General features: G+C 40.4%; 2 protein-coding genes across 4 annotated transcripts in view; one reads left to right on the top strand and one right to left on the bottom strand.

Moving 5' to 3' along the window:
- LOC114242352 (protein fem-1 homolog CG6966) overlaps window positions 1-20,852 on the top strand; it is a 126,642-nt gene extending 105,790 nt beyond the window's left edge. For all 3 annotated transcript variants that reach the window (XM_028173496.2, XM_089736303.1, XM_028173489.2), the window contains 8 exons: window positions 4,343-4,543; window positions 6,683-6,901; window positions 7,913-8,105; window positions 9,683-9,855; window positions 10,579-10,797; window positions 11,773-12,038; window positions 13,208-13,429; window positions 14,182-20,852. In XM_028173496.2, the coding sequence (XP_028029297.2) occupies window positions 4,343-4,543; window positions 6,683-6,901; window positions 7,913-8,105; window positions 9,683-9,855; window positions 10,579-10,797; window positions 11,773-12,038; window positions 13,208-13,429; window positions 14,182-14,430 (1,742 nt within the window). In that variant the 3' untranslated portion in view covers window positions 14,431-20,852. The remainder of the gene's footprint in view (window positions 1-4,342; window positions 4,544-6,682; window positions 6,902-7,912; window positions 8,106-9,682; window positions 9,856-10,578; window positions 10,798-11,772; window positions 12,039-13,207; window positions 13,430-14,181) is intronic.
- On the bottom strand, window positions 18,682-26,782 carry LOC114243025 (uncharacterized). Its single transcript, XM_028174392.2, has 3 exons — window positions 26,560-26,782; window positions 23,248-23,472; window positions 18,682-21,613 (listed from the first exon to the last, which is right to left on the bottom strand). The coding sequence occupies exons 2-3, from the start codon at window positions 23,460-23,462 to the stop codon at window positions 21,136-21,138; spliced, it is 693 nt and encodes a 230-aa protein (XP_028030193.2). The 5' UTR covers window positions 23,463-23,472; window positions 26,560-26,782; the 3' UTR covers window positions 18,682-21,135.
- Window positions 26,783-27,355: the final 573 nt, after the last annotated feature.

Genomic DNA, 27,355 nt, shown 5'->3' with positions numbered 1-27,355 from the left:
AGCACGTGCAGTATGCACGCCAGAAACAGGCGAGCTCGCGCAGCCAGCGGCACGCAAGCAGTACGCGCAGTATGCACGTCTGAAGCAGCCGAGCGCGCGCAGGTAGCGGCACGCGAGCAGCACGTGCAGTATGCACGCTAGAAGTAGGCAGCGGCATGTCAGCAGTGCGCGCAGTCTGCACGCCGGAAGTAGGCGAACGCGCGCAGCCAGCGGCACGCGAGCAGCACGTGCAGTTTGCACGCCAGAAGTAAGAGAGCGCGTGCAGGTAGCGGCACGGGAGCAGTGCGCGCAGTAGCACAATCATTCTTAATGTGCATATTCCTGTTATTATCCAAGGGCCAGTGTGCGTCGCCCTTCGTTAAGTGTCTTCTGCATTTGGTTATCAGTGATCCCTGTAAAATGGTCCCAAACCCACTCGTACGAAGATCGTATTAAAAACGTACGAGTGCATTCCACACGCAGAGTTTATTCAAACGTGTGAAGCTTCCCGACACGCTGACAATACTCAAACGTGCCGAGGCTTCTCAATACGCCAGCCTAGGCCGATTGTATTGAGGCATCTCACCGTGTAGGATTAATCAGACGAGTGAGGGATACGTAAAATGGTCCCAGACCCACTCGTACGAAGATCGTATTAAAAACGTACGAGTGCATTCCACGCGCAGAGTTTATTCAAACGTGTGAAGCTTCCCGACACGCCGACCATACTCAAACGTGCCGAGGCTTCTCAATACGCCAGCCTAGGCCGATTGTATTGAGGCATCTCACCGTGTAGAATTAATCACACGAGTGAGGGATACGTAAAATGGTCCCAGACCCACTCGTACGAAGATCGTATTAAAAACGTACGAGTGCATTCCACACGCAGAGTTTATTCAAACGTGTGAAGCTTCCCGGCACGCCGACCATACTCAAACGTGCCGAGGCTTCTCAATACGCCAGTCTAGGCCAATCGTATTGAGGCATCTCACCGTGACTCCGAGTGAGGGATATGTAACTAGAGAGCAATCATCTATAGCTCACCCTTCAGGTTGTGAACAATGATCATTATTAACTTTACTTGCTCTCAAAGAAGGCAGCACATGTCTTAGGGGTCCACTCGCCCCGCCACGACACCATATATGCAGCTGCTTGCGTAGTTTTGCCATAACTGCAGTTGAGCAGCCGTAGGGTATAGCGTCCACTGGGTAGAATTTCGACAACCTTATACGGGCCACGCATGCCGGAATCAAGTTTACCTGCCGACCGATATTACGCAGCTACCGGCACGTCGCTTGCGTGCTACTGCCGCAGGAACCATCGAGGGGCCCGAGCTGGCGGCAATGCCCGTGAGGCACCATCCTCACCATTCGGTAAGGTCCACAGATTGCCGGATCTAGATTTCCTGTAGACTGAGTTATTACCAAAACAAGATTATCGACATTAAAAACGGCTGCTGCTCGTCGGTGCCCGTCCACGCGAGCATCATGTCGCTTTACACTCCGTGGTACCAATTGATAAGCTCTACCTTGACCTAGTTCTCGACGAACTTCACGGCTCCGAAACACCTCAGTCGTGACATCATTAATTGAGAGTCCTCACTACAGGTGTGGTGGCGTCTTTTGTACCAGAAGCTGCAGGGCGGATGTCTGTTGTCTTGCGTTTTGTGATGTTCAGAATGAGCTGTAATCTCAAAAGTTTCATTGACCATTTTGCCAACACAGTCCCGTCTACTTGTTTGATATTACGCGTCACTGGTGACAACTAATGCCTGAAACCTACAAGGACTCGGCCTAGCCTGAGACCTCCACCAAAATTGAAATCAAATCGTGAGTAGATTAGCGTTCGCGGCTCTAACCTGAGGGCCCATTATGCCCCGTATCACTATTAAAGTTTCAAGGTCTATCAGAAGTAACCCATTCACTCAGCCAAACCCTAGCATCGTCCCTTAAACATGATGCCACTCGCGATAAGCATTCGTGGTCGTTCCACCCGTTAACTTCTCTGGCGCGTTCTACTTCTTCGCACAAACTTCAATGATAATTATTAATCGATGGGTCAAAATACGATATGTAATAATTTGAGGGTTGCAAAGTTTTAATTGCTTCCATTAAAGCACTGGAGAGGGTAGACGCCTTAGAACCAGGGATACTAGATTCTACGTGGCCTTGTTGCGAACCAACGATATTCGACATGGGAGTCATATCTGTCCGTAGAATATCTGTGGTCTGTTCAGCGCGCGCCTTATCGTTAGAACGTGTCGCGACAGGTTCAATCGTGCGCGAGCGCGATCTCGACCTCCACTACGAGAGCGACGGGCACTACAAGAGCGGTCCCTACTACGCGACCCGCGCCTAACCCGAGCACGTGACCGACGCACATCAGTACTGCGAGAATCACGCTGGTCTTGGACCCGCAAGCCATCCCGTGAAGTACGACCTCTATCGTCCGTATCGCGATCCTGTCTATCATCTCTGATCGCTAAAGCATGTCGTTTTCGATTACGAGAATCATCTCGAGACGGTGGCCTCCGTGTACTAGGATTTTCAGTATGTCTCATTATCACAGTTAAAATTTGCAATCACACAATAAAAATAACAAATAAAGTATGAAAGCATCAAAGTAAGCAGTCATTGTAAAACAAAACAAAGTTCAGAGTTTTACGCTACTGTGGGCTATTTGAGTCCTTTATCCCACTTCTGATATTAGGAATCAGAAGAAAAACCATTAAAAAAAATAACAATTATCACACATTTACAGAGACTTAAAACAATGACTCACGCACACCATGTCCACGACTACCTTCTCTCACGAACGCCGCCGATCGAATGAATGTTTCGAGCAAAGGCGTTGTTATTTATAGGCACTGTACCCTCAACATTATTATAAAATTCGTGTTTACTAAATTAACACTTAAAGTCTTTGAACGATGTTTTCTCGACGAATGTCAACCGACAAATACGCGGGTGACTTTTTTTTTTTTTTTTTTTTCCTACCTAAGCTGAGAGCCTTGAGAGGCTATATCAGCGTAACCCTAACTTTAGTAGGTGAGCTCACGGGGCTCAAACCTGATGACGTTGCTAACACGAACCCTAGCAAGAGTCGTGCTTCGCAGAATCTACCACCGGATCGGAAACGCGACCCACTGAGAAGATCCGGCGAGAAACTCAGTGGGCTGTGTCTGAGAGTTAATTTACTCGTCGAGCCCTTCGTCGCAAGCGACGGGTTCGACGAGGACGGTGACCGGTGCTTGAATTACCTAAAAGCACCGTTAGTGGATCGGGCGGATCCGAGATGACGTGTTTTGGGCGACGTCGACTGCTTTCCATTCTGTCCGCAGGATCGGGAATGTAGTTACCGGCGGCCACGATGAGAGGGTTCTCGTGTCGTGCCGCTTTATCGAAGTGGCGCATGGACGCCGACTGCAGATACTTACTGATGGACTCTAAGTCCAGGTCGTCATGGAGGTCGACGTTCCTGACGAACCACGGGGCTCCGACGGCTATCCTGCAAAAACGGGATTGAATGATTTGAAAGGATTTTAAGTGTATGCGGGCCGCGTGAGCGAACACTACACTTGCATAGGTCATGACGGGGCGTATGCAAGTTTTGTAGAGTGTCACCTTATTTCTAAGGGACATTTTACTTCGCCTACATATCATCGGGTAGAGACGTCCTAGAATGAAGGCGGCACGGTCGCGTACCGTCTTAATGTGGGGGCGGAATGTCATCCTACTGTCGAGGGTGACGCCTAAGTACTTGACCTTCGGGGCCCACGGTATGGGCTGGTCGAACATCGTGATTGGGCGAACGGCGGGGGCGGGGGTGTTGACGCGCCTAGTCGGGAGAGCGCGGGTGACGGAGCTGCGCGCCGGTTTTATACCCTTTTTGTAGGGTATTCCTTACTGTATATTAATTTGTTTTGGAACATCATTTTTTTTGGAACGAAGTTCCTTATGGGATGATGCGGGTTCCTTACCCGGGAAAAAACTTCCGTAACGTAAGATTTTTATTAGTAATGTACACAGTGTACGACTTAACTTTGTAATAACGTACAAAAAATAACATATTTTTTTATCATTCATTGACCACGATCTCAGAGCGTTCGTTTACGCAATACACTAACTCTTTGCAAACGACCGTGAATGAAGTGTACCACAATAAGTTCGCACGTTACTGAATGACCGTGGGTTGTTGCGAAACCTCCAATTTTATTTTCTTTATACCTCGAATAGAACTTAAAATTAATATATTTATAATAAGGAACTTCATTCCTATCCGGTGTCCCACACGACATCACACGTCTTTTTTTCTATTTGAATGTCTATTTACGATTATTTGATTTGTTTAACGTTAATTACAGTGACGTTCGACGGTGAAACAATCGAGGGTGCTCCTCCGCTGTGGTGCGCGGCCGCGGCCGGCCACCTGCCTCTGGTGAAGCTTCTGGTTCGTGCCGGAGCCAACGTGAACTCAACAACGCGGACGCACAGCACCCCGCTCCGGGCGGCCTGCTTCGATGGACACTACGATATCGTGAAATTTCTCGTCGAAAATGGGGCCGGTAGGTTTTTATTTTATTTTTGACGTGACAACGTCTTATAATTTGATGGAGACGGCTGCACGCACGAAAAACCATGACTCATGCGGCGTTACCTCGCTCTGAGACGTTCCATTTAAGGCTTGAAGTGCAAGCGAGAGCGCGCAACGAGCGACAAAGAGGCACAATCGGCCTCCGCGTTCGGCAGCGTTCGACATCTGTCTCTCTCCTACTTGAGTGAGCGATGCATCCGCGTGGACAGCTGCTATACGACAATACATTTACATGTTTTCGTCAATTATGAAGTTCAGTGAAAAGTGAATGTGGTGTCAATTGTTTATAGCAACGATAATTGCGATTATTGAAAAATTAAACCATTCCATCAGTATTTTCTTATGACGTTGTCACGTTCAACTATCGTCAGTAAACCGACTTTACAGACAACCGATTTTTTTTTAATGCATTATGCATTAAAAAAAATGGCTTGCATGCTTAATGGGTTACTGCCAAACATTAGTGAAGAAAAATAAAATTATTAAATACCTATTTACTGTGTATTTTAGCAGGAAATAAAAGGCTTATTGCATTGATAGGTGGACGAGCTGTGAGCTTGATTATATTGAGTATTTTTTTTTCAATTTACATGAAATTAAGTGAGTCCAGCGTTGCTTAAGATTGAACTAATGACATACAAAGTTTTTTATTTATTGCTTAGATGGGTGGACGAGTTCACAGACCACCTGGTGTTAAATGGAGCCCATACACATCTAAAACTTAAATGCCGTCACCAACCTTGAGATATGAGTTCGAAGGTGTCAGTATAGTTACAACGGCTGCCCCGCCCTCCAAACCGAAACGCGTTACTGCTTCAAGGCAGAAATAGGCAGGGTGGTGGCACCTAACCTTGTGGACTCACAATACGTCCTACCACTAGTAAGGTTAAGGTAAAGCTGTCTCAGATCATTCTAGAATACATTTAGTGTATTACTCGATATTTAACACGTTGTACGCTTTAAGACTCGTTGGTGGGCCTAGCGTACTTATACCATTCGGGTCAAGCCAAAATCAGGAAATCTATAATTTTTATCAACTTGAGATTTTCTTTAGAAAAATTATAAAATGAGATAATTTTCACGGATGATAAAAATTAGCGTCTTTTACTGTCTTGTTTAGATATTTTAAAAGGCTCACCAGTGAGCACCGTGGCCTGAATGAAAATACTCGTTTTTGTCACATGGCGTTTAACGTGTTAAATTTGGAAAATAATATGTTCTTGATTAACGCTCACCTTCTAATCGTAGTAGTTGGTTTTGAACAAATACGATTGGACTGTGGACCGTTCCCAATATCGCAGCGAGATAACACACATATTCATGTGCGTGTTCAAACACAAGCTCTTAAATAAAACCAATAAAATATCGGTTCACTCATTTTTGCATAATCCGCGAACGGTCAAATGTATGAATTGATAAACGAATTAAACAGGTTTGAGGGTCGAATATATCTAAAGTACAGATACACTTTTGTGTAAGATATATATAATAAATACATTTTATTTATTTTGTATGTATTTTTTTTGTCGTTAATGTAAAGTTTTGAGTATTTTAAAAAAAAACGTTAATTTTTATTTTATCACCGTTTGATATATGAGTATTACGTCATTTCGGATCCTCCCGATCCACTAACGGTGCTTTTAGGTACCTGAAGCACCGGTTATCGTTTTCGTCGAACCCGTCTGTTGCGACGAAGGGCTCGGCGAGTAAATTGACTCAAAAGACACAGCCCACTGAGTTTCTCGCCGGATCTTCTCATTGGGTCGCGTTTCCGATCCGGTGGTAGATTCTGCGAAGCACGGCTCTTGTTAGGGTTCGTGTTAGCTACGACGTCAGGTTTGAGCCCCGTGAGCTCACTTACTAGTTCGTTTAATCTAGAATAACCTCTCGAGGTTACAATGTTAATAGAATAGGTAGGGGAAAAAACGAGTAATGCGTTTCCGTTTTGGAGAGTTGACTTACCGTCGTTCTTCGAATCTGAGAGTTAGAACTCATTCCTTATGGTGGTGGGCGGCTACTTAACATCACAGTCTTAAAAAATAAATTCCGACTCCGTCTCAATTATTCCATTGAACATTCTAGAGTTACCTCATAACGCTTTTCTTTTCAGACATTGAAATAGCGAACCGTCACGGTCACACGTGCCTCATGATCGCCTGCTACAAGGGTCACATCAGAATCGCCAAGTACCTGTTGTCGCTCAGCGCTGATGTCAACCGAAAGAGCGTTAAGGGCAACACCGCCCTGCACGATTGCGCCGAAAGTGGCTCTCTTCATATACTCAAGATGCTGCTGGGACACGGCGCGACTATGGACGTTGATTCATACGGTAAGAGAGCTCGAAGCTAATTTTATTAACACTGAATCTATATCTATATATATAAAAATTAATTGCTGTTCGTTAGTCTAGCTAAAACTCGAGAAGGGCTGGACTGATTTGGCTAATTTTGGTCTTGAATTATTTGTAGAAGTCCAGGGAAGGTTTAAAAGGTAGATAAATATGAAAATAGGACGTCGGACGGATTCCCTTTGTTTGTTTTAAGTTTATTTTATACAAAAGTTTAGGTCTTTTATTTATCGATTGAGGCACTACGAAGTCTGCCGGGTCAGCTAGTAGTTAATAAAAAAAATTCCAGACCAGAATCCATGTAAAGAAAAACCTTTAAAACTTACGAAAACGCAATTAGGTCTTTTATTGTCTACTCATTCTGAAGTATTCCATGACATTAAATGCATTTAAATCGAACCCATGTTAATACTCGAATTTCGTTCGATCACAAAATTCAAATTGTCGAGATTACATTTTATCAAATGACTCCTGTTGCCAGCGGCTCTCAACTTTTTTTATACAGCGACTTATGAATATACTTTAAGAGATTCACGACGTCTATCTTATGTACATATTTTTTATAGTTGACGTCATAGAATTTAATTTAATTGTACATCATTAATATGTACGTAGTTGTACAATCAACGCAGTTAAAGATAAAAAAATGTATTATAATGATGCAAAAAATATCGTACTTGTGAAACGTAGGGTGACAAATTTGAATACTGTTTAATGCTCTTTTATTGCTTATATGCTTGGTGTTAAGTGGTTACTGGAGCCCATACACATCTACGAGCTAAATGCGCCACCCACCTTGAGATATAAGTTCTAAGATCTCAAGTATAGTTACACCGGCTGCCCCACCCTTCAAATCGAAACCCATTACTGCTTCACGGCAGAAATAGGCGTGGTGGTACCCACCCGCGCGGACTCACAAGAGGTCCTACCACCAATAAAGTATCGTACCCTCTAAAGTATCGGTGGAACAATGGTTATGAACGCACCTTTCAGGTATGACTCCGCTGCTGGCAGCATCGGTGACCGGCCACACGCACATTGTTGAGCATTTAATTAACGTGGAATACGGTCTGGTGACGAGGCAACAACGCATCGACGCACTGGAACTGTTGGGCGCTACTTATGTCGACAAGAGGAGGGATATGGTCGGCGCTTTGACGCTATGGAAACGGGCCATGGACGATAGGTGAGTTTTAGTTTAAGGCTAGCTAGTTTAACGGTGGTTCGACCAAATTAAAACTGCAGTGGAGGTTCCCTAAATGAGTACAGTAGAATGGCCTCGAGCAGGGATAGATGGTGGGCAATCGTGAGACGCATCACGTCTGCCCCTTCCAACGCTACATGACGATCACGACCACTCTGTCAAGAGTGACACGATTGAGAAGAAGGAGAAAGTTTAGCTAAGGCGGCTTTTCAGGTTTTAAATGCGCTCGAGTATCGCGGGTATCTGTTGTTAATCACAAGAGGTTTGGCAGATACAATAGCGACACAAAAACTGATGATGTTTTCGGGTAGGTACGCCCACTCTTTACGCTGTCAGCGCGGTCACCAGAAGTGCCACAAAAAGCTAAGGATTTACAATTTGGGATTAAGGGGATTTTCCAGCTACGTCTGGACGAGTAGGTGAGCTCACGGGCTCAACTTGAGAGAATTAACTAAAGTTAGCTAGCATTAGCAGGAACAGTGCTTCGCAGATTCTAAAGTCTGATCGGAATTGCGAATAATCGAGAAGATTGGGCGAGAAACTCAGTAGGCTGTGTCTATGGGTTAGTTCGCACGTCGAACTTTTCGATCGACGAGCGAAGTGACCAGTGCTTGAGGAGCCTAAAAGCACCGAGAGTGGATCCAGGGGATCCGACAAGGCATGCTTCGGACGACGGTGGCTTTGAGTGGCCATGTTCCTTGAGTCAGACATGAGGGGAACATTTAATTAAGGTTCTTGACTAAAATACGATGATTTTTAGTGATTGGGTCCGTACGGTAGGCAGCGGCTTGGCTCTGCCCCTGGCGTTGCTAAAGTCTATAGGCGACGGTAACCATTCACCATCAGGTGGGCCGTATGCTCGTCTACTTGCACAGGCAATAAAAATATATAAAAAAAACGTACTGATATGATTTGAGCTTGAAGCTTTGAAAACACGCTACATGCTATAGTCGAACATGTAACGTTTGAATTCATTTAGTGACGATAATATAGAGGTCGCTAGTGACGCATTATGTAATATTCGTGATATGCGAAGGCCGCACAGCCACTCCACAAAGGAGCCGTGGGTGATAAATGAGTTTGAGAGGTGTGCTATTGAAATGAGCCCGTTGTATGCGAGATAAATTGAGAAAATAATATATTACGTCATTACTATTAACGTCAAAAGAAGGAACATCGGTATAGTTATTCTATATTAAATAACAAAGGTTATTGACATGACAATTGACAATGCATTGAATATAATGTCAATTAATGTCCTTCAATTCCGATAATAATTTACGATCCTCTGATACTAGCACTCATGTTTTAATAGATTATATCGCATCGAAATGCTATTTTCGTGGGGTGAAGTTTTGTTTTCGTTGGTAGATAGATAATAATCGTAATTAAACTTCGTGCGGTGCGTCTGTGTGTGTTTTAATTTAACAAATAAAACATACACAGACACTTTATTTTTATTTTTTAAAACGATATGTCACCGTAAAATGTTTATTTAATTGTCGCAAAATATTGTATGATCTTTGGGTGCGTTACGTTCATAGCATATTATTCTTTAGATTTCCAGCGGACGGTGTCGATTCCGAACCGATCCCAAAGCCGAAGGACGTGCCGCGTATAGAGGCGTACGACTTTGCGGTCGAGCCGAGCAACGCTCAGCAGCTCGAAGAATTGCTGGCGGACCCGGACGCGATGAGGATGCAGGCTCTCGTCATCAGAGAACGAATTCTCGGTGAGTTTTGATGGTCTAAGGTCGCCCTCTTGTTAGTACTGTTGTTGAGTACTCAATGGTGGGCAGCGTATTTGCTGTGTCCCTGGCATCACTGACGTCCATGAGCAATATACGTAAAATCATTTAATATATAGCATAATACATTACAGCATAATCAGCATAATACAATAAAATATTTTTTTCTTACACTATTTTTAATTCAAAGTTATTAAAAAAAATATTCTATTTTTTAGTTGGATTTTCTATAAAAGCTTATTTTTTTAGCTTTTCTAAACTATTATTATTTATCTTTTTTTTTTCTTTAATACTGAATTGTCATCGGTGCTTAATAAGTATACCAAATTTTGAGTTAATCCGACGTTTTGAAGGGGTGTCAAAATCATGTTCAAAGATTCCATTACATACTAACTAATACGTCTGAAGCTAATAAAAGCGTATTAATTTTACTGGTGGTAGGACCTCTTGTGAGTCCGCGCGAGTGGGTACCACCACCCTGCCTATTTTTGCCGTGAAGCAGTAATGCGTTTCGGTTTGAAGGGTGGGGCAGCCGTTGTAACTATACTTGAGATCTTAGAACTTATATCTCAAGGTGGGTGGCGCATTTACGTTGTAGACGTCTATGGGCTCCAGTAACCACTTAACACCAGGTGGGCTTTGAGCTCGTCTACCCATTTAAGCAATAAAAAAAAAGAAACGAAGCGATAATAAAGTTTTGGCGTTCAGGGCCCGCGCACCCGGACACGTCGTACTACGTGCGGTACCGCGGCGCCGTGTACGCGGACGCGGGCCGCTTCGCGCGCTGCCGCCAGCTGTGGCACCACGCGCTCGACATGCAGCGGGCCGTGCTGCCGCCGCTGTCGCCGCTCACGCAGTCCAGCCTCTACAGCTTCGCGGAGCTCTTCTCCTACATGCTGGCTGAACGAGCCCGGCCTCCGCTCAGAGGTACTGTAAATCTGTACATCATTACGACTGGCTATCACTTTTTTTTTTATCTGTATTTATTTATTTATTTATTTGGGAAATAAACAGTACAATACAAACATACAATATTTAAAAAAAATATAGCTACAACAATAACCAAATATGTTTCCACAATCAAAATCACATATAAGTAGACAGTGAACAAGAAGAGAAATTTAGAAATTTAAATTACAAAAAAACAAAAGCAATACAATACACACATATCATTTTATACATTAACTTACACTATAAAACTACAACACTTATCGGGCCAAATCACCCTATAAACACTGCAAAACAGCTTTTCTATATGCTACAAGTGACAAGCAAAAGATGTCAGCATTAGAGAACTTAGCATCATACAACCTACAAGATCTACGGACAAAAGAGTTAGAAGCATATTTCGTTCGAGCCGTGGACATGTGGAAGGTCTGTTTAGAACGCGCGGAAATACGACTACATTTAAATGAAATTTTGGAAAGAAGATAGCTAGAATCAATCTCGTTATTTATTATTTTATATAAAAACATTTGATCCCTCAGTAGCCTGCGATCGACTAGAGAGACAAATTCTGTCGGTTCTGGAGAGTTAAAGCGACGACAATGGTATAAAAGATGCTTAAAAAACTTTTTTTGGACTCTTTCTAGTCGCTGAATATAAATATTATATAGTATAGACGGTAATTAGATAGGGTCTGTTTGTAATATTGAAATAACCGCTTTTTACTACATCCATATGAATATATGTATATACGGTACATACACCAAAATAACATTTCCTACAATTTTTGTCTGTCTGTTTGTCTGTTTGTTCCGGTTAATCTCTGGAACGGCTGGACCGATTTTGACGAGGATAACATCGCGTTACTCAGCTATCAATTATAAAATTTAATGTTTCCGAAGCGAAGCGAGGGCGGGTCACTAGTTCTCCATAAGATCAGATCTGTATTCTCTTCAGGTCGCATCATCCCTCCTGTAACATTCGAGGACATAGACCCGGTCTTCAGGAAGGCGCTGTCCGAAATAAACAGGGGAATGGAATTGTTGGACTCGAAACTCAGCATCGATAGGGAACAGACGCTGACCACTCTTCAAAGGGTGCTGGTCATATGTTTGCACTTGGCCGCTCTGATGGCGAGACTGCTTGAAGAACCAGAATGCACCGAAGATGTGTCTAGGAAGATACACAAAGCTGTTTATTCACTCGTTAAATTGGACATTAAGGTAATCATTTTGTATTTAACTTAGTTCTGAACCGGTACTCGTCCCATATAAACATGTTTTAACGCTAACTTTGAAGTGATTTTTTTCTCATATAATAAAATATTGGGAACATAAAGAGTGGAGTAAAAACTCTTCAAGATGTCATCTATTCGTTGTGTGGTCTATTATTAATTACGCTTTGGTAATGTCGTTGCTATTAACTTAACTCTCAGACACAGCTCACTGAGTTTCTCGCCGGATCTTCTCAGTGGGTCGCGTTTCCGATCCGGTGGTAGATTCTGCGAAGCACTGCTCTTGCTATGGTTCGTGTTAGCATCGTCATCAGGTTTGAGCCCCGTGAGCTCACCTACTAACCACGGTTACGTTGCAATAGCCCCTAAGGCTATCAGCTTAGGTAGGAAAAAAAAGAGCTATTAACTGTTCAAATCTAACGCTAATTTGTCACAAGAAAACGAGATGAGCTATAATTGTGACGAAACAAAATCAGTACGTCTGTTGACACTCATCACCGCATCCCTAAATCAGTTTCAAAGCTATTTTCAGTATTGCAATAAGTACTAGTTATGATTGTTTATTTGTTACTTTTAAATCAGTTTACAAATCAATAGAATGGCCTCAATTAAAATATTTATTAGCACACGATTAGATTTTATGGTAGAACCATGTTATATTTGAATAATCAGTGTAAGACCTAAATGAATTTCGTTGGAATATCAGACACATTTATTTATTTATGAATTATATATGAACGTAAAGCAAAAAATTTGTACCCTTTTTTACGAAAATTGCGCGAAGGGAGGAGTATGAAACTTTCCACACTTAAAGAGAATATAGAGAAGGAGTGCAGAATGTTAATATTTTTTTAAATTATGCATAAAATATTCATTGCACACTCTACCATGTATCTGACACAGTCACGCACGCATACTATTTGTTTATTGTCAAACTTTTCTTATTATATAAAGTCTGTGGTCAAATTATAAATACATTAAATGTTTGTCTTTATTAATGCTTGTCTAAAGTGTAGTTAGTCTTGGCGAAATCCCCGATTATAGAAGTCTTTGACAATAGAATCATAATAGTGTAAAACTTATAATTTCAATTAATTATAGTCGAATTTTTACTACTGCGGGACCACTAGTTATTATAATAAAATGATTCGTGTTCAGGTCCGTCAGGGCAGGTCGGCGCTGCACGTGGCGTGCTCGGCGGAGTCTTGTCGCGGCGGGGCGGCGCGCGGCGGGGCGGGTGGCGCGGGGGCTGCGGGCGGCGCGGCGGCGGGGGAGAGCGCGGCGTGCTGCGGCGCGCTCGTGGCGCTAATGCTGCGGCTCGGCGCTGCGCCCGACGCCAGGGACGCTGACGGGAACACGCCTCTGCATCTCGTCTGCAAGGTACGTGCGACACGACCTTTGTTACCTTTTGGGGATGCTTAAACGACGGAGGGAAGATCTTCCACCGAACGGGTGATATTGCTCGGTGGACCGACGGTCCAAATGTTGTTGTTCGGATATATGCAAGCTTATCTTGAAAATGTCGTAAGCGAAATTCAGGCATCTGTCAATTATCTTGCGTTGTATGATGGCTACCCGCCACAACCTACCTACCTATCTATTGTTTTGAAGTAGTCGTGGCCTAAATGATAAGACGTTCGGTGCGTTCGTATGTAGCGATGCACCGGTGTTCGAATTATAATTTGCGTAATCACTGGTGGTAGGACCTCTTGGGAGACCGCACGGGTAGGTACCACCACCCTGCCTATTTCTGCCGTGAAGCAGTAATGCGTTTCGATTTGAAGGGTGGGGTAGCCGTTGAACTATACTTAGACCTTAGAACTTATATCTCAAGGTGGGCACTTAATACCAGGTGGGCTGTAAGCTCGTTCACCCACACAAGCAATAAAAAAAAAACCATGTACGTCCAATGTTTGTTGGTAATGGAAGACTATCTCCACCAAAGACACGGTTCATATATTCATATTTCATTATATTAATATTTTAATTTCATAGTAATAACAATATCGACCCGGAAACCATGACCGCTTGCGGAAATTATTCGTAAAGTAAAAAAAGATTTAGCGTAAGTCCTGTTGTCAGATTAGGTGATGTATTTGCAGTAAGTGTTATGTGTTTAATGAATATTCCAGCTGAACCCTTGTCCTGCTGACGTGGTCCGCGAGCTCCTAAACCACGGCGCCCACATCGACACGGTCAACTACGAAGGCGAAACTCCCGAAGAGATCCTCAAATCCACGCAGCAGACCCTCACCAGCATCGTCAATCCGCTCCGGTACACCACCCTCAAGTGTCTGGCCGCTAGAACCGTCAAGAACTACAGACTACCCTACAGGCATGTCGTACCCCAATGCTTACATTCGACGGTCATAACGCATTGAATACAAGCGATAATAGTCTTTATTTCCCAGCAAATGGGTATGTGATTCGTATGAAGCAGTCTTTGATACGCCAAATGTGCAATAGATGTTTGAGTAACAGCACAAGTTATATACAGAAGGCCTGTCGCTGTTCCAGTTAGTAATTCTACGGTACCACAACACTAGGGCTGCCATCTACTGTATTCTGTAAATTGTGATTATTTGAATTAAAATCTTCACAAAAGGAATAATTTATTTAGGAAATATTCGTCAGTTATAATGTAAACTGAATATATTTTTTAGAAAAAAAATCGTCAACATGATATCAGCCTTCTGTGTTGTTCCGTGACGTCAAGCTATCTACGAATTTAACGTATTAAATTCAAGCGATAATAGTCTTTATTTCCCAGTCAATAGATACGAGATTCGTATGATGCTGATAAAATAACACAAATGTCCAACATCAATGGGGACTGCTGAGTCCGCCGAAAAAGCATATACTTAAATGTCACGAACGCCTTAATGCATTCACTTCAAGCGACAATAGTCTTTATGTCGCAGACATATAATACAAACTACTATCCAACCATAAACTTTCGACGGTGTTATCGCCTTCGAGCGATAATAATCTTTATATTCATTGATTCTGGTGCGATAAACCGAATGTGCAATAGATATGAGAACTAACCGCTATCCGTACATCCCTATAAGCCTAAAACTTTCGACGGTTATGACACAAATAGTTCAAGCGAATATAGTCTTTATGTAACAGTTTTAGGGTGTGTGATTCGCATGATGCAGTCCTTAGTACACCGAATGTGCAAATGATAAGTGATTGAAAAGGCGGTATTAAAGCCATCCCAATTGGTTGAGTTTTTCATTTTGTTTGAATAATATAATCGGCCGTTTTGCATTTTTTTTTCTGTTAAGGTACAGGACTAGCTAGCTATCTTTAGATTGTATCGGATTTGGCTGTCAGTAAAATGTGGGGTAGTCATTAACCTGTCAGTTTTGTAGAAGAGCTCGCCATTATTTTTAATTTTTTAAAAATAAAATATGCCCATACGCTATGTGAAAATCATTGCTTGATATAGATATACAAATGTTTGTCGATTAGTTTCCTGGCATTTTACGTACATACATACGGAGTCATCAGTGTATTTTTTAGGTTAATTTTGAGGCTAATTTGCTTTTTTTTTTCACCACCGGGGATTGTTTAATAGTAGAATGTTAAAATTATCTTTTTTAAACAATTATATTATCATGTTCACGTTTTATTTTGATTGTATTATCGTATGTACAGTAAATGATATATTTATGTATAGTTTAATTTGCACTTGTAGTATTAATAATTATATGAATATACTATACATATATTTTTCCATTTCTATAAAAAATGTCGATAATAGCACTTAAAGTTGCTTTTGAAATTATTTTTCGAATTATTCTTATATTTTAAAATATTCTATGTATAATGTGGATTTTTGAAAACGATATAGTATCGATAAAATCGATTTTCTTCTATATAATAACCGATTACTATAAACAAAATGTCGTTCAAATAAATCATTATATGATTACTCTAATTATGACTTAAGTACTCACGTACACACGACTAAACTGTTTTTTGTAACTACATTGTCACAATTTAAATTTAGACTCAAGGAAGCTCAATTAGGAACATGAGCTCAGCTACATCGTATTTTGTGATATATAAAAAAATTTAATGTAAATAATGTTGCTTGCTAATAATACCATACTGCCAATTTGCAAATCAGCTGTCAGGTGTACAGAGCTAACGTCCTGTTCTGTCAATGTCATGTCAGTGCAACTGTCAAAAATGTATCCAAACTGTCTAGGATAGAAATACGCAAACGTCGAACACGCAGACAGCCATTTTAACTAGTAATAATTTGGATTAATTTAGTCGTATGACGTTTCTGTGTCCGCAATCGCTGTCGTAGATTTAGTGCAGAGAACGAATCAATGCTTTTTGCGTTGGTGTGAGTGATTGTCGATGCGCCTATCTGTTAATTGCGTGAGGAATTGCTTTGTTGTCAGATTAGATATGAACTGGTGTGTCTGCAACTATAGTTTAGGTGATTTACACCAGTGTGCTTAGTGCGAGTTTTTTGACGTTCTCGATAGCGTAAAAGTTACTTAAATTTGGTATAACGCCCCTAGCGGCAAACATAGGCAAACGTTGCAACTCCATACGACTTTGAGTTAACTTTTACGCTATCGAGAACGTTAGAAAACTCTCACTAAGCACTCAGAACTATTGTACAATGTCATTCGAATCGAGCGATAGTATCGATCTTTCGTCAATGATCGATTGTTCGAATAATTAGCTGATTTCTTTCGGCGTCTTCATAAATAGTATTCATTCTGTACGATAACAAATAAGGATTTGATTTTGTTGTTATCCTGAAGTTTGAGATTTCGATGGCGAACAGTCACAGTGTGCACTCACCCTAAAGCGAAACGCAAGATTCGTACTAGAAGAAGTGATACTCGCTTTTACTGTCGTATTCCTATTTAGGTTATTTAACCGATAACCTGACTAAAGCAAACGCGTTCCGTCAGTCCCCTCTAGTCTTAGAAACAGGTGTGGATGCTTGTTAACTTTTAGGTTTTTTTTTTATAAACACGATTTTGTGATGTATTTTTTTATTAGCTTCGATTAAAACGCTTAAGTACTGAAATATTGGGTTAAACATATTTTTGTGGACACGTCATTTCCGTCTTTATATATATATATATAAATATATGATATGTTTCATCTTTTTGCCGGTAGATTGCTTCTGACATGTGTCGGTTTCGATGTTAAATAATGATGACGTCATTAGTTTGCAAGACCTAAGCCAAGCTGGCAACATTCTGTCATATTCCCCACTTTTCATTATAATTACAAAAAAAATGATTATTCGTAACTTAGCCATGAAATATATCGCACATACGGTGCTATAACTTCACTTATGCAAATTATGTATTATAAATTTTCAGGAGAAGCGTTGGAAAATTTAACATCTTAATGCAATTATATAGTTCTTCTCGACTAAAGAAATAAAATGATAGTATTTAAACTACAACTTTACACGTTATTATTAAAAGCAAACATCCCACAAATAACTATTAAAAAATGGATTTTCTCAAACTCAGTTTAGTTTTAACAAGAATCTCATAAGTGACATTATAGCACCGTATGTGCGATATATGAATAAGGATTCGGCTTTTTTCCTCAAGTCGAAAAATGCCGCTTAATACCCGAACTCAAATGAATATTCAATGTCCAACAAAACATTTTCCTCCAGCACCGCCCAAATCTAACTACAGCGTTTATTATATTGTGATTGAAGTCAAATAATTAATCTATGTATTTTTTTTTAAATGTAATTAATAAACTAATCTGCGATCTTTTTGAATGTTTATATTCTTTGTCTGACTTGAAGGTCTTAGTTACCAGGTCATAAAATCACTTTAAAAAAATTATATTCTTTATCCACTACGTATTTAATCGGGGTCGTGCTTTTCGTATCCATTACGATAAAACCCAACCATTGCCAACATGTACTTGCTGCGTTAATATAAAAACGCCTAATACGTAGTCTCCTTACTAATAATCCGAACCTTTTGTACCACGATACTGTAATGTAGCTTGTAAACGTTGTTTGTTTGAAGTTGGTGAAGTATTTACTGCGTATGACAAACAAATTAGATACTTAAACGTTTAGAATTATTAAATAATGATACTTAGATACTATTATTGTGTTTTAGTCGATTTGGGTTTTATTAATAAATAGAAAGAAATATATTGAACTGATTAATGATTTTATAATTATCATTTCTTATGTGGGCTAATGTTTTTGCCATCTGTTATAGTTTTATTGTGTGTATTTTCTCATAGAATAATTTTTAGTATTAATTTGCGTGTTTACATGCTATTTTTTTGAAATCAATAAAACGCTTTGAAAGTATTTGTATTGTTTTTCTGGAGAACAGTGTTTTATAATGTTGTTGTATAGGGCGTAGGAAGTTCGTTTCTCAAATGACAAAGAAACGCCAACTGTTATTAATTACTATTATTAGACTTTATATGGGAGGAATCCAGCTTTCGGTCGGAAATTTGTAAATGTAAGTATCAAATTAATAAGCTGAGACGTCACGGACGCGCAATGTATCTCGTGCGAAATTCGAACCTTATTATCCTCTCCCGATTTGCCTGTGATATAGGATATAGAGAAATAAAGGTGATTAAGTAAAACAAGAATATTGCGTGATAAACACACATATATTGTAATGTATATGTCGGCGCAAATATGACTATTTACCTACTGATCATCAACTAATTACTCTGTGATAAGAAATTGATGTTAAACAGTTCCTTTTATTGTAATTTCAATACTTTAAAACGTGTTTGAAAAACGTGTAAACCCGCTCACGTGTTTGAAAAACGTGTAAACACGCTCACGTGTTTAAAACGTGTCAACACGCTCACGGGTACGAAGCCCCATAAATACGGCCGTGCTGTCTAGCACAGATTGATTCATGTCCGAGCCGTTGTACTGTACGGATATCTCTGTAACGTTGTTATGCTTCTCGTGCAATATACGAAGTTTTCGTGAAGTTCTCGTGAAGTTTTGTTTCGGAAACCCAAACATGAGTCATTCGTCAACAAATTAATGACCGTGACGTCGCAAGGCTGACGTCACACTTTTTACAAACATTACGGACGTTCCTACTCCGTCATCAGAAGCGGGATCACACGCCGCCTCCGCTCAGCAACAACCTGGTGACCAGATAACCGTATCGGCGGATAATGACTACCCTCCAGCATCAGCCGATAAGCCTGTACCGTCTGCTTCACAAACCAGCATGGTCGAGCGACGGAATCAACAATCAACTGATCAATGAATACAAAAGATAAGTTTTTATTTTTGATTACTAAAATTTCACCACAAAATTAATCTGAAGACCATGATATCCTTACACAACGAACAACACCTTACACATTCTTATCCCACCTTCAATAAATCTACGAGAACCTCCGAGAAATCTACGTGAACCTCCGAGAAATCTACGAAAACCTCCGAGAACCCTACAATAAAATCGCATTAATAGTCTCAAACTTACATGGTTACAAGTAACGCAAGTATAACAGATGCGCTACTCAGAGAAACTTTTTATTCCTGCAGATCAATGGGAATCAAAGAAAACCTACGAGAATCAACGAGGCTGGTGCAGAGCGCGCACCGCCCAAGTGGGATCACATGCCGCCTCCGCTGAGCAACAACCTAGAGACCAGATAACCGTATCGGCGGAAGAAGACTACCCACCAGCATCAGCCGATGAACCTCTACCATCTTTCACAAACCAGGATGGGCGAACAACAAAATCAACAATCGGCATAAGGATAAGTTTTTATTTTTGATTAATAAAATTACGCCACCACATGAGTACCACAGTGTACGCCACCACATGAGTACCACAGTGTACGCCACCACATGAGTACCACAGTGTACGCCACCACATGAGTACCACAGTGTACGCCACCACATGAGTACCACAGTGTACGCCACCACATGAGTACCACAGTGTACGCCACCACATGAGTACCACAGTGTACGCCACCACATGAGTACCACAGTGTACGCCCACTACATAAGTACCACAGTGTGCGTCCACTACATAAGTACCACAGTGTACGCCCACTGCATAAGTACCACAGTGTACGTCCACTACATAAGTACCACAGTGTACGTCCACTACATAAGTACCACAGTGTACGTCCACTACATAAGTACCACAGTGTACGTCCACTATATAAGTACCACAGTGTACGTCCACTACATAAGTACCACAGTGTGCGACCACTACATAAGTACCACAGTGTACGTCCACTACATAGTACCACAGTGTACGTTCACTACATAAGTACCACAGTGTACGTCACAATATAAAACTACACAAAATAAGTTACTTTCAAAGTAACATAAGAAGGTACACAGATACCAATCTCAGAAACAGACATTCTATTGTTTCAGATGGACTCCAAGAACTCTCTGGTGATACACCATACATGGGCGGCTGGTGCAGAGCGCGCACCGCCTGTCAGTATGGCCGTGTCGGCGCAAATATGACTATTTACCTACTGATCATCAACTAATTACTCTGTGATAAGAAATTGATGTTAAACAGTTCCTTTTATTGTAATTTCAATACTTTAAAACGTGTTTGAAAAACGTGTAAACCCGCTCACGTGTTTGAAAAACGTGTAAACACGCTCACGTGTTTAAAACGTGTCAACACGCTCACGGGTACGAAGCCCCATAAATACGGCCGTGCTGTCTAGCACAGATTGATTCATGTCCGAGCCGTTGTACTGTACGGATATCTCTGTAACGTTGTTATGCTTCTCGTGCAATATACGAAGTTTTCGTGAAGTTCTCGTGAAGTTTTGTTTCGGAAACCCAAACATGAGTCATTCGTCAACAAATTAATGACCGTGACGTCGCAAGGCTGACGTCACACTTTTTACAAACATTACGGACGTTCCTACTCCGTCATATACATTAATACATCAATTACAACCTACGTTCTATTTCTTTTCTAGAAGCAGACGGTTATATTTCTAGAAAGTTACATAAAATAAGAATGTAGGCTGTGTATTGTCATAAAGAAACCGATCATTTGTCGATCCGACCGATTGACCGATCAATCGCAATTTCAACCTCTGAACAAGGCCTTTAGTTCGGCCGGGGCATTCATCAAAATGACAGACAAGTTATTTGAACCCGTATCGGGGAACATAGTCCAGACAATGTTTAGCTTGGCGTTATTTCTCTGCAAAACCGACGCCATACGTTCGCCTTTCTCGTTCTTAATCTTACCGGCTTTAATCACGAGTTCCAATGGTAGTTTTTTCATTTGGTATTTCTTTAAAGCGCAAACGAGAGGGTAAACCCCGAATATTTTAAGGAAGTGCTCAGCGCCGCTGACCGCGGATAAGTATACGCGACATTTTAATTCGACCGCGTTGTCCCACTCGAGGCCGATGGCGTGAGCTTCGCTTGAAAATATCTGGGGGAAGCGCCGACGGTTCTGGAAGGCGAACGCAGCTGTTAATCCCGTCAAACGATTTATTGTGAAATCGCTTGGCTTGAGCGCCACGTTCGGGCCGGTTTTTTTAATCATTAACGGCAACCTGAAAATTTAGATAAAATATGTATTTATTACTAGCTGACCCGGCAGACTTCGTAGTGCCTCAATCGATAAATAAAAGACCTAAACTTTTGTATAAAATAAACTTTAAACAAACAAAAGAATCCGTTCGACGGGGCACACATTTTATTTAATTCCGAGCATTTTCATATATAAGTACCTTTTAAACCTTCTCTGGACTTCCACAAATAATTCAAGACCAAAATTAGCCAAATCGGTCCAGCCCTTCGCGAGTTTTAGCGAGACTAACGAACAGCAATTCATTTTTATATAGTATATAGATAGATAGATAGATAGATGTTGAGTCTCTATTTCGGGCAAGAATTAATAACCCTGTTCAGTTAAGTGACTAACGTATATTGGGAATTGGGATTACAACCTAACGTGCTATCGATAGCCCGACAATCCCGAGACTGACGTAGCATCATTGCAATATAATCACCGCTAACACATACATGACATATAATTGTTAGTTGCTATGGGATCATTGCACACAATTGTAAGGACCACAAATGTACAATTAGCTATAACTAGTGGTCCCGCAGTAGACGAAATCGACTATAATTTATTGGATAGTTAATTATAGTCGAATTTCGTCTTTTGGATTAATTGGAGTTGTATGTTTAAACATTATTATAGTTCTATTGTCAAACATATTAGGCTTCTATAATATAATCACAGATTTCGACAAAACTACACTATAGTTATTATAACTACATTAAAGACAAACAATATTAATCTATTCTCAATTTGACCACAGACTTTAATTATTAACAATAGTTTGACAATTGACCCTCAATTGACAATATACAAAGAATATATTTATATCATGTGTTGTGTCAAATACATGGTAGTGTGTGTAATGTTTTTGTTTATTGATTTAATGTATTATTTATGCATAATTAAAAAAAAATATTAACATTTTGCACTCCTTCTCTATATCCTTCTTCAAACGAGGCTTGTGGAGAGTATTAAGCGGTAGGCAGCGGCTTGGCTCTGCCCCTGACATTGCTGAAGTCCAAGGGCGACGGTAACCACTCACCATCAGGTGGGCCGTATGCTCGTCTGCCTACAAGGGCACTAAAAAAAAAAGTGTGGGTTCCTACTCCTCCGTCCGCGCAATTTTCGTAAAAAGGGGTACAAAGTTTTGGCTTCACGTATTAATATAAAAATAATACAGAAACGAATTACATAGTATTTTCTTTTCTTTACTGTCTGATGATAAGAACTAACAGTCTAACACATGAAAAATATATACGTTATATGTTTAATGGGGCGTGCTGTGAAATTTGTGAAACTTGAAGTTAAAGTTGTGGGTGTCCTCCGCCTGCTAAATTTTTTTTTTTATTGCTTAGATGGGTGGACGAGCTCATAGTCCACCTGATGTTAAGTAGTTACTGTAGCCCATAGACATCTACGACGTAAATGTGCCACCCACCTTGAGATATAAGTTGTAAGGTCTCAAGTATAGTTACAACGGCTGCCCCACCCTTAAAACCGAAACGCATTACTTCTTCACGGTAGAAATATGCAGGCTGCTGGTACCTACCCGTGCGGACTCACAAGAGGTTCTACCACCAGTAAAAAAAATTAAAATTAACAAGCTGTTTAACTTACTCTGGAATGATGTACATATCTTGTACTTTGATGCACTGCCCCGGCTTGATTTCCTTCAATCGTTGCCTCAAATCGTAGGCCTTGGCCAATATTATAGCAACATTTTCTTTCTCCTTCAGGAAATCAGCGTATTTGTAAACTTCATAGAACACTGACCCGTTAAATACAGCTTCGGTGACATGTTTTTTATCATTCGAAAATTTGAATGTCTCCATTTTTGTCCGGCTGAAAATGGTTTTTGTTTATAATGTAAAAAGTTTTGTATTTTATTTTATTGCTCTTGTAGGCACCTGATGGTGAGTGGTTATCGTCGCCCATGGACTTCAACAATGCCAGGGGCAGAGCCAAGCCACTGCCTACCGTTATATGCGTACTACCCACCCACCTGATGTTAAATGGTTACTGGAGCCCATAGACATCTACGACGTAAATGTGCCACCCACCCTGAGATATAAGTACTAAGGTGTCAAGTATAGTTACAACGGCTGCTCCACCCTTCTAATCGAAACGTATTACTGCTTCACGGCAAACATAGGCAGAGTGGTGGTACCTGCCCGTGCGGACTCACAAGAGGTCCTACCACCAGTAATTACGGTAATTATAAATTTGCGGGTTAAGTGAACGGTTAAATGAATATTTATATATTAGTCCTTAAATAATAATGTTCTATTTCTAATTAAACAATAAGGGTCGTTTAGTGTGCTGTAATGACATGGCGATAACAACTAATCGCTCTGTTGTGGCGACTGTTATTTAAATAAGCCTATAATTTTAATACTAAAGTAATAAAATATAGCCCAAATATAATGAATAGCTTTTTCCCGCGACTTCGTCCGCGTGGAATAGTTCACAAATAATGCTTTATTTTAGAACAAATTTAGTTATCATAAAAACGTTATAAGTGAGCCAACCTTAACATATAGACATGCTGTCGCGGAATTTTAGTTAGATCTTTTAAAGGGGAACAATTATGTCATACATTATTTTAGCGAAACTTTAACCGTTTCTGCAGCGCACGCAGCGGAAGCTCTGAAAAGGGAAAAAATCCCGATTTTGAAACATTATTGGCGCTCCGCTTGTATTAGTCTTAGCGTGATGTTATATAACCTATAACTAGTCAGGTCATAAGTATTGTCACACAGTAAAAACTTTTCTTTTAGAATGCTGGCCACAAAAAAGTTTATTGAATTCGAATTTCGAATTGTTCATGAAAATAAAAATGTATACTTTTAGAAATTTTACTCATTTTAAAATATAGAGTGGACGCTTAAAGAAGACCGTGTTGCACTTATTTCGTTGCATCGTTGCGGTTACGCGCCAATTCAAATTTTTAACGTACTGAAAAATTTGAATATAACCAAAAGATTCGTTTATCGTACCATCAAACGATACAATGAAGACTCTAGTGTAGATGACAGGTCAAGAAGTGGTCGCCCTCAGTCTGTTAGGACTCCAGCAGTGATAAAAGCTCTGAAGGCGCGAATTCAAAGAAATCCCAAAGGTAAGCAGAAACTGTTGGCCCTTCAGATGGGGTTAAGCAGAACCACGGTGAAAAGGGTGTTAAATGAAGACTTAGAGCTTCGGGTATATCGAAGAAAAACAGGACATCGTTTGAAGGCTCGTCTAATGGACCTGAGACTGAAGAGATGCCGCGCTTTGTTGAAGCGGTACGCGGGAAAAAAATATCGGGAAATTATTTTTTCGGATGAAAAAATTTTTACCGTAGAAGAGAGCTACAACAAACAAAATGATAAGGTGACGCACACAGTAGTGAAGAAGCGAACAACCGTATTCCGCGTGTCTAACGAGGTCATTTTCCATCCTCGCTCATGGTATGGTTGGGAGTTTCTTATTGGGGCTTAACAGAGGTACATTTTTGTGAGAAAGGTGTAAAAACGAATGCAGTTGTGTATCAAAATACAGTCCTGACGAACCTTGTGGAACCTGTTTCTCATACCATGTTCAATAACAGGCACTGGGTATTCCAACAAGATTCGGCGCCAGCTCATAGAGCGAAGAGCACACAAGACTGGCTGGCGGCGCGTGAAATCGACTTCATCCGGCACGAAGACTGGCCCTCCTCCAGTCCAGATTTGAATCCGTTAGATTACAAGATATGGCAACACTTGGAGGAAAAGGCGTGCTCAAAGCCTCATCCCAATTTGGAGTCACTCAAGACATCCTTGATTAAGGCAGCCGCCGATATTGACATGGACCTCGTTCGTGCTGCGATAGACGACTGGCCGCGCAGATTGAAGGCCTGTATTCAAAACACGGAGGTCATTTTGAATAAACTTTAGTGTCATAAGAATCTATGTTTTGTTAAGTTCATTTTGGTATATGAATGGTTACATAATGAATAAACTTGTTTCAATTATTTTACATTAAACATGTGACAGAATTTGTGACCTGACTAGGTAGGTTCCTCAATAAATGGGCTATCTAACGCTGAAAGAATTTTTCAAATCTGACTAGTAGTTCCTGAGATAAGCGCGTTCAAACAAACAAACTCTTCCGCTTTAAACATGAAAGTAAGCTAATAAAACAATGGTCTTTACCGATTGGTTACTGCCTATTTCAGCCGTGAAGTAGTAAAACGTTTCGGTTTGAAAGGTGGGGCAACCGACGTGTATATAATCAAAGGGGCAACCGTTGTATTGTAAAAACTGAGACCTTATAACTCATCATAATATTACTTTCGAATTAGTATCTCCCATTGCTGTTTGATAAAAGTTGATAATTCCTGACAATGGAATGACTATGGATTAGTGAAGAATTTATCGTCACGTCAACCGCTATGTCAATAAAGGTACTCACTCTTTATTTCAATTTTATTTCCAATTTATTTTATTCAATTTTCATTAATATTTCTTTTCTTTGTGTTTATGTTTATAATTAAAACAATATTGGAAATCGAAGCTCAATGAACAAGCTATTAATAACTTGAATTTAAAACAAAAACAAAGCTTGCTTTAACCAAATGATGCGTCATGCTTTTAATCGAGTCCTCTATACAAAAGTATTACTTAGTGTTTATGTTGTTATCGGTGTAAACACAGTTAGTAGTGGAGCGATACCAGACTTTAACATAAATACGAGTAGTTAAATTATAGAATTTAGCATTGCGACAATAACTTGACGATTTTTATGTAGTGAAAAGGAGAAGCCGACGGACGATTTTTAGAATTCCGTAATAAAGACTTCTACGTGACAAAGCAATGGTTCACCAGATGAAAAAAAAATGCATAAAATACGGTACAAAGTATAATAATAATACATGCGTATTTAGATTAACACAACTTAAAAACGAACCTCTGTAGTCTGTTGAACACACCAAATAAATATATTTAATTGTCTTCACTATAACAAGACACGTCTGCTAAGTCGACATGCGAGTCGTCGAAGTGTGCAATGTGCATCACAATTATTCACAATATTAATGTCACGATCGTTCCATCCTTTTCTGTTTGACGTTTCAAATTGGAGACTGGAGTCATTTCGTCCGAACACCAAGCGCCTCGGGTTCACATCATTACTACATAAGCACAGACCATTTAAACATACTCTTACCGCGAAACCAGTAGGTAATTCCCCGAACTAGTGTTGCTTAAAAATCGATAGTCAATCGATTAATCGATAGTGTTTCAACTATCGAAACTATCGATAGTCTGAGAATGGTATCGATTAATCGTTGTTTTTTGTTTTTATCGTCCTTAGCATTTTTACACAATCAAAAATAGAAAAAAAGATGCGTTGTAGAATTCCTCCACGTCACTGTGTTTTTTTTTATATTAAAGCACCTAAACCGTAGAACGTATTGATATCTCTACTGAGGGAAATCCCAGCGACCCAGTGAAAATAGTAAGGTCGGTGTTGCCTGCGGCGATGATTTGCTTTTTTTGCCTAATCAGGTACGGCGTACAGCACCAGTCGTTGAATCAATAATTGATGTTCGTCAATATTTAGAAAAGCCCACGATTGATAAACATGCTTGTTCTTTAAAATATTGGGAAAATCGAGTTATGTAATGATGCCAAAAAAAATTTGGGGTGTCCTTCAGAATGAATATTTTCCAAAGCAGGGCTCATTATGAATGAAAAAAGAAATC

The sequence above is a fragment of the Bombyx mandarina genome, chromosome 21 (genome assembly GCF_030267445.1).
Source record: "Bombyx mandarina strain Sakado chromosome 21, ASM3026744v2".
Lineage (NCBI taxonomy): Eukaryota > Metazoa > Arthropoda > Insecta > Lepidoptera > Bombycidae > Bombyx > Bombyx mandarina.
The sequence above is the reverse complement of the archived record's forward strand: the minus strand, read 5'-3'. Positions and strand labels throughout refer to the sequence as shown.